General features: G+C 40.6%; 1 protein-coding gene across 1 annotated transcript; it reads left to right on the forward strand.

Annotated features, from left to right (window-relative positions):
* Positions 1–4,465: 4,465 nt before the first annotated feature.
* On the forward strand, positions 4,466–5,449 carry LOC112165969 (zinc finger BED domain-containing protein RICESLEEPER 1-like). Its single transcript, XM_024302699.1, has one exon. It carries the CDS (start codon positions 4,466–4,468, stop codon positions 5,447–5,449), a length of 984 nt encoding a protein of 327 aa, XP_024158467.1.
* The last annotated feature ends 1,945 nt before the right edge of the window (positions 5,450–7,394 follow it).

Genomic DNA, 7,394 nt, shown 5'->3' on the forward strand with positions numbered 1-7,394 from the left:
CTGGTCATTTGGACGGTAAACGACAATTACTTTGACCTTTTACTTTGTTCGACATGTTTAGTGGCCCTAAAGTTGACTTTTTGTTCGGATCAGAATTTGAGAAAATTTCCTTCATGAAAGTTGTAGAGGACGTTAAACCAGGTGCATTCATATATGGTACGTAAAAATCGGAGTTCGTATACGAAAGTTATAAGCAAAATACTAACATATACAAGTCATCTGATGGTTGGGCTCTTCATTTGCACACGTGGTGGGGTGGGTTCGAGTCTCCCCAACTGCAAAATATGGCGTTTATTTAAGATTTTTGGTATATCTGATTGGATATAAAGATATATATATTATTTTGTTTGGACCTTGTCATTACCGTGCAAGTGGTACGGTGGTTGGGGATTTCATTTGCCAATCTGGTGGGGTGGGTTCGAGTCTCCCCAACCACCAAAATATGGTGCTTATTTTAGATTTTTCTATATCCGTTTGGCTATCAGATATATATTATTGTGTTGGAAGTGTATCAATATCGTCCAAGTGGTATAGTGGTTGGGGCTTTGATTTATATATCTTTGGGGGGTGGGTTTGAATTTCCCCAACTGTAAAATTGAGAGTTTATTTTTTATTTTTCCATATCTGGTTGGCCAGGGTTATTTTCGGTATTTGACTTCCATGTGGGTCCCACTTTTGCTGAGTTGGAATGCACGTCAGCAGTTAATGGTTGAAATTGACGGAATCCCGACAGATGGACCTATTGGATGAGAATATGATATCACAGAGGTGTTTTTGATGAAATTGAAAGTTGAGGGACTGAATCGATGTTAGACCGATACCACAGGGTACTAAATAGTATTTAGCCCTTAAGAGAACAAGCACTGCATCATTAGTATTTGGAGAGCCAACAAGAAACAGTAGGGATTTAAAAGAGCAAGGCCTGCATCACTGGGATTTAAGAAAGTAAAGCCTACTGCCGGGATTTGAAGATGGTGTGGTACCCAAAGGCACCTCTGGAGCTCGATGACGACATGGTACCCAAAGGTACTGGACAGAGCTTGAAGATGATATTGGCACCCTAAGGCACGCTGTGTCAAAGCTCAATATCACTGGAGGCCTGCATCATTTGAGAACAGTAAAGGAAAAGATGCAAATTGGTGAAAGTCTCACCCTCTTCTTTCTTGCTTTCTTCCTCTCCTCGGCTACTGTCCTCTGCTTCTTCACGACCCTCCTCATGCTTCTATGTTCCTCTATGTCCTTACGTTGCTGTCCTCCCCCTTCCCTTTTTTTTTTTTTTTTTTTTTTCCTGTTTATGTAGTGCTTATACAGTGCACCGATGAGGGAGTTGACCTCTAATCAACATGGAGGGTCTTAGAGTTCAATTGGAATTGAACAAGGTTGGAATTTGTCTTCCAAGAAGCCATAAAGACTAAAACTTTTGTATTTTTATAATTGCTTGTTGTCTAGACTTTTAACAAATCTAGAAGTCGGACGTTTTGTGAAAATCCAATATAGGCCAACTTAATAACTCTGAGCCTTTCCTTTTACTTAGAGTTTCAATTGGAATCAACCTCGTCTAACCTTTTTTTTAACTAGAGGCTTTTAATTTTATTTAAATAAAGCACTCATATTTTCATGCGATGGACAGGCCTTGTTATAATTGGATGTGCGAATTTTTTTTTTCCGTTTCAATAGCCTATATGCAGTTTCAATTAACAAAGAACCGCTCTTTTGGCCTTGAACTAAAGTGATTGCATAAACTTAGCTATCCCTTCTCGATTTATTATAGGGATTGAGATAGGTTTACCATACATATGAAACCAGTTATTATTAATTGGTGTTTGTGCATACTCTTGTAATGGTGTAGAAATGATGGTTCATGCGGAATTTAAAGATTCTACCTACCTATATTTGGTCTATTAATTAAAACCCAACTACTTTCACAGTAATAGATAAAAGTCATTTTTGCTCTGCTAGGGTTTTGCCCTAGCCGTCCAACTGATCGAGATTTCTAATGTGATGGCGGAGGAGAGAGTTATGGCTCATCCTTTACTATCTCAGGAGGCCATTATGAGCCTTGATAGAGGGGAGGATCCACGACTCATTCTTCTACCTCTGTGGCAGGCTTTTGTCCAAGAAGGTAGTGGTAATCTCATCGTTCTCGGCGGCGATCTCTAATGTTTGGGGACTAAAGGAGATGGTTTTGATCAAGCATGAGGAGGCGGATATCTTCGTCTTCCAATTTAAGTAAAGGGAGGTGAAGAATCGGGTTCTTGCTGGGGGTCCATGGTTTTACAACAACTCCATGTTGTTGTTGGCCGACTATGACGGTATCTCTGCTCTTGATGCGGTGCCGCTGCACCTGCTTGAAGTTTGGGTGGCGGAGAAGGGATTGCGTGTTGCTATACGTAATAAGAAAGCATTATCTTTGATTGGACGGTTCCTTTGTTCGGATTGATCAAGGGGCAGTGCAGCGGAAGGATCCGATTCAGAGGATCCGTGTGGTGCAGGACGGTCACAGGAGGATTTGGGCACGGAGGACGTTCGAATTCTCACCGGCTGTTTCGGTGATGGTGGAGCTCCAATAAGAGAAATGTCACGGCTTGTGGCTTTTTTGGTCATGGAGGGAGAATATGTGATCTCCGACTGGAAGCGAAGGCGCTGGATTTGGAGGTGTCGGGTTGAGCGGTGGTGATAGACCGAGTGGTGGGCCTAGGACTTTTAACCCGAAAACTCACAAAACCGGCCCGAACCGGCGGTTCGGTGCGGTTCCTGTGAAGAAAAAAGAGGCAGTCTCATTGAAACCGAACTGATGTACAATATTCCGGTTCGGTCCAGTTCCTATGTTTTCAAAATGCATAAACCCGCAAAACCGACCGTAATGGTCAATATCTCCACTTGTCATCCCACCATTGGCCTAGAGTTAACAACTAAAACCTTAAATTCTACCCACAGTCTCTCACAATTCCATACTTCCATTTCACTTCTTTAGATCTTCTTCTTCCTTCTTCAGTTCTTCTCGATCGCATCCCCGATTTCAGTCATTTCACCCTAATTCGAAAACCCCATTCCTTCACGGCTCCACCCCAATTCGAAAACTCCAATCCCAAACCCCAACTTATTACTCCATCCGAGTTGATTCAATTCAATGCAAAAACCCCCCAAATCCCCATATTCAACAAGCCAATTGAAAACTCATTCCAGTCCAATGGCCTCTGAAGGCACTGATGATTCAGGAACTCAATCCAGTCACTCCACTAATTCAGTGACTGGTAATGAGGTCGTGGCTATTCAACAAAGTGTAGATGATGAACAGAATCAACAAAGTGCAGAAATTCAAACACAATCTTGAGCTTCGAAAACTAAAGGGAAGAAGAAGTTTGAACCTGCGAAGAACAGGAAGAGAAAGAGGGATAAGAAGGCCAAGAAGGAGAGGTCCGAAGTGTATGAGCATTTAACCAAATTCGACAAGCCTTTACTGGAGGTTGTGGATGGAAAGGAAATTGTAGTCGGCAGTACAAAGCGAGCACAATGTAAGTACTGCTCCACTCAGTTAGCCTGTGATTCTCTAGGGAAAATGGGACTAGTTCCCTTAGAAAGCATATTGAGCTAGTTTGCAAAGGGTACCCCGGTAGGAATAACCTAGAAGAGAGTCAACAAATATTAACCAGTGATGTGTTTGATCAGAAATGCTCTTTAGTTTCTAGGCAGTGGTCAGAAGATGCATGTCTAGATGCTGCATGTGTTATGATTGTGTTGGATGAACTACCTTTCAGTTCAGTTGAAAGGCCGAGATTTCTTTATTTTGTTTAGTAGCTGTACCAAGATGGAATGTACCTTGTAGGAGAGTTGTTGTGAAGAATTTTTTGCGCATGTATGATGCAAAAAATGAGACATTGAAGGGGGAATTGAGGTCACATTCTGTCTGTTTGACAACAGACACATAGACCTCATGTCAAAACATTAATTCTATGGTTATAATAGCACATTTCATAGATGCTGCCTGGCATATGCACAAAAGAGTTCTGAATTTTTGTGTCATACCTAACCATAGTGGGAATAGCATAGGAAAAATTTTGGAAACTTACCTAGTTGAATGGAAATTGGATAGGGTATTAACTATATCGGTAGACAATGCATCAGCAAACAAGGTAGCCATAGAGTACCTTAAAAACAAAATGAGTGGATGGCCTAGGAAACCTTTGTTTTATGGGAGGTTTATGCATGTGAGATGCATGGCTCACATTGTCAACATAATTGTGAAGGCTGGTCTGCATATAATGGATAAGTCAGTGGCTAGCATTAGAAATGCTGTTAGGTATGTGAGGAGTAGTGGACAAAGATATGATGCATTTAAGCTATGTGTTGAGAAAGAGAAAATGCCATGTAAGAAAGTGTGTGTGTGTTAGATGTGCCTACAAGGTGGAACTCCACTTTCATTATGCTGGACACTACTCTAGAATTAAATAAGGCTTTCGATAGAATGGCAGATGAGGAAGATGCTAGATATAGGAGTTATTTTGATGAAGATGAGGAGCTTGATGATGAAAATATAGAGGCTGAAACTCAAGTTAGGCCAAGGCAGGCTAGGAAGAGGGTAGGGGCCCCTGTGCAAGCTGATTGGGATAAAGCAAGTGTTTTTGTGAAGTTTCTGAAGGTTTTCTACGATGTCACAATTAGTGTGAGTGCACAGCTTCACCCTACATCAAATGAAGCCTTCCATGACATAGTCACAGTCAAGGCAGAGCTTGATGAGCTATTTCACAAGCCCATAGATAGTGATTCAAGTGAGAGTGACAAGGTGTTGTTTGGTATGGCTAACAAAATGAGGGCCAAGTACAAGAAATACTTTGGATCCCTCGATGACATCAATGAGTTGTTTTTTGTTGCACTTGTCTTGGATCCGAGATATAAACTGAAGAATTTTGATTATGTGTGTGAAACCATGCTTTACATAGGAAGTGAAGAGATTAAGAGGAGATCAGATGAAGTGAAACAGCTTGTGCTAGACTTGTGTGATCTGTATGCAACTTCTAATAGCGATCAGATTGCATCAAAGAGAAAAAGAAGTGTGGGAGAAGTCCCTAGTAGCAAACCAACACCAATTGTGCCCACAGGAGAGTTAACCAGGAAAAGGGCTGCTATGCTAGACTTGTGGAACAAGCAGCTTGAAGGTGAGGCAGTGGTGGTTAGAAGAGAGGTTGATAGATACTTGCTTGATCCCATAGAGAAGCCTCAAGACAATGAAAATTGGAAAATTTTGGATTGGTGGAGGGTTAATGGTTCAAAGTATCCTAACTTGCAAGCTGTAGCAAGGGATGTTTTAGCAATCCAAGTTTCCACAGTAGCTAGTGAGAGTAGTTTCAGCACAGGGAAGAGGGTAATTGATCCACATCGGAGTTCATTAACTCCTAGAATAGTTGGAGCCCAATCTGCCTCCAAAATTGGCTCAAATCTGATGCAATAATGGAGTTAGAATATATTCCAACCATGGAGGAAATGGGGTGGTTTGAGGAGGTTGAAAAAGGTATGTAACTACTCTCACTTGCATTTTTACTTTTCAATGTTATAGTTGTTACTGCACACCTTGTTTTTGTAACTTCAAGCCTTTAGTAATGTGAACTGTTCTTGTTATTTCACTTATGCAGAACAAGCAGAAGAAGAGAGGAAGAGATTGGAGAAGGCCAATGCATCAATACAAGCTGAACAAACTAATGCCACTCAACAAACCCGAAAGGCTGCAAAAGCTTCCAAACTGTCAAAGAGTAGTGATGCATCAAAAATCTTCCAAATCAGTGACAAAGGCTGGAAACAAAAAGAAATAAGCTCAGGTTTGCATTGTTTGATTTGTTATAATCTTATATTCTTACATACTTGTTCAGTTTTTCAGTTTAGTCACTTTAGTGAGTTTACTTTTTTTTTTTTTTTTGCCAGGTTGTGTTTAAACTTTGGAAGTTAGAAGTTGGAACTGTGGAAGGCTGCAATGCTGCATTTTTTTTCATTGTTATTTCAGAAGCCCAAATTTTATTGTTTCATTGTTTGTTACTTTGTTGAATTGAAATATTGGACAATGGAGTGAAGGACATGTTGACTGTGAACTTGTTGATTACTTGATTATGCAGTATGGAAGTATGGAGCTGTACTCAGTTTGTTTCAGTTCAATATTGCCTTATTTGCTTAACAGAACTTGATGAATTTGAATATTTGATGACTTTGAGTCTTTGATGTTTTGAGTGTTTAACAGTTTGATTATTCGCTTAACAGTTTTTGTGACAATTTGATTCATTGATTGTGTATTTGTGACTTTGTGTAATACTGCAATTGCTTGATAATGAATTCAATTAATGATAATTTGATTCATTGATTTCAGTTTTATGCATTCTGTACATGTATTCACGTAATGGTCAAAGCAGTGAGTCTCAGTTGCCTAGATTGGAAGCACTATGCTTCAGTTTTGCACTTTGTCTTTTGCAGTTTTGCCTCTTCTACAGCTCTGGACTTCTGGATTTCAAGTAAACAGCAGGAACCGAGAAACCGGAAGAACCGACCCGAATGAAAACGGTTCGGTTTGTGATCAGCTCCACACTTGAAAGGTAACAAACCCAAACCGAATATAGTTTATTCGGTTTCGGTGTGGTTCCATTTTTTTTTTTTCATCTAAACCGAACCGTCCCAGGCCTACCGAGTGGGGTTGGCAGCTTCGAAATAGCTGATTTTTGGGCTAGTTATGCGGCCGGAGATGATAGCGTCAATAGGGCTTGGAATGCTAGACATTTCTAGGGTGCCGGAAATGGCTGGAATGCTGGTGCTGGGATTAGGTTCGACGGTTACTAGGGGTGCTGAACTGAATCCGAAAAATTCAACAGGAAACCCTAATTTTGAATTAGGATTGACCGCTGGGTTAACTGGGCCGAGTCTGCATGCTCTTGGGCCGGGTTTCACTGCTGATAGGGTCAATTTAGAGGGCCTTGCTACTGGGCCAAGTTCAGAAAAGCATCCTTTTTTTTTTAAAGAAGGGCTGGTGCTGCTGCCCTCAAGCCTTGATTAATGAAATTGTCGAATACAAGGGGGGGACATAGAGCCTAAACCCCTGATTACAATAAGCATCCAGAGAATATCTCAAAATAATATCAGAAGTCTATACATAATACATATATTCTAACAAGCACCAATTAGCAAAGAGTGCTCTACTGGCTACTCTATTTGCTTTGACAAAATAGTGGCATACCGGAAAGATAACTCAATTACAATGAAGCATAATTACCAAAATCACAGCTTTCCCACTTAAAGCCTAAACCCCTGATTACAATAAGCATCCAGAGAATATCTCGAAATAATATCAGAAGTCTCTACATAATACATGTATTCTAACAAGCACCAATTAGCAAAGAGTGCTCTACTGGCTACTCTAT

This window comes from Rosa chinensis, chromosome 1, assembly GCF_002994745.2.
Source record: "Rosa chinensis cultivar Old Blush chromosome 1, RchiOBHm-V2, whole genome shotgun sequence".
Taxonomy (NCBI): domain Eukaryota; kingdom Viridiplantae; phylum Streptophyta; class Magnoliopsida; order Rosales; family Rosaceae; genus Rosa; species Rosa chinensis.

Bases quoted from the DNA above. Each gene is read 5' to 3' on its own strand.
- LOC112165969 (XM_024302699.1), top strand. From the start codon at position 4,466: ATGGCAGATGAGGAAGATGCTAGATATAGGAGTTATTTTGATGAAGAT.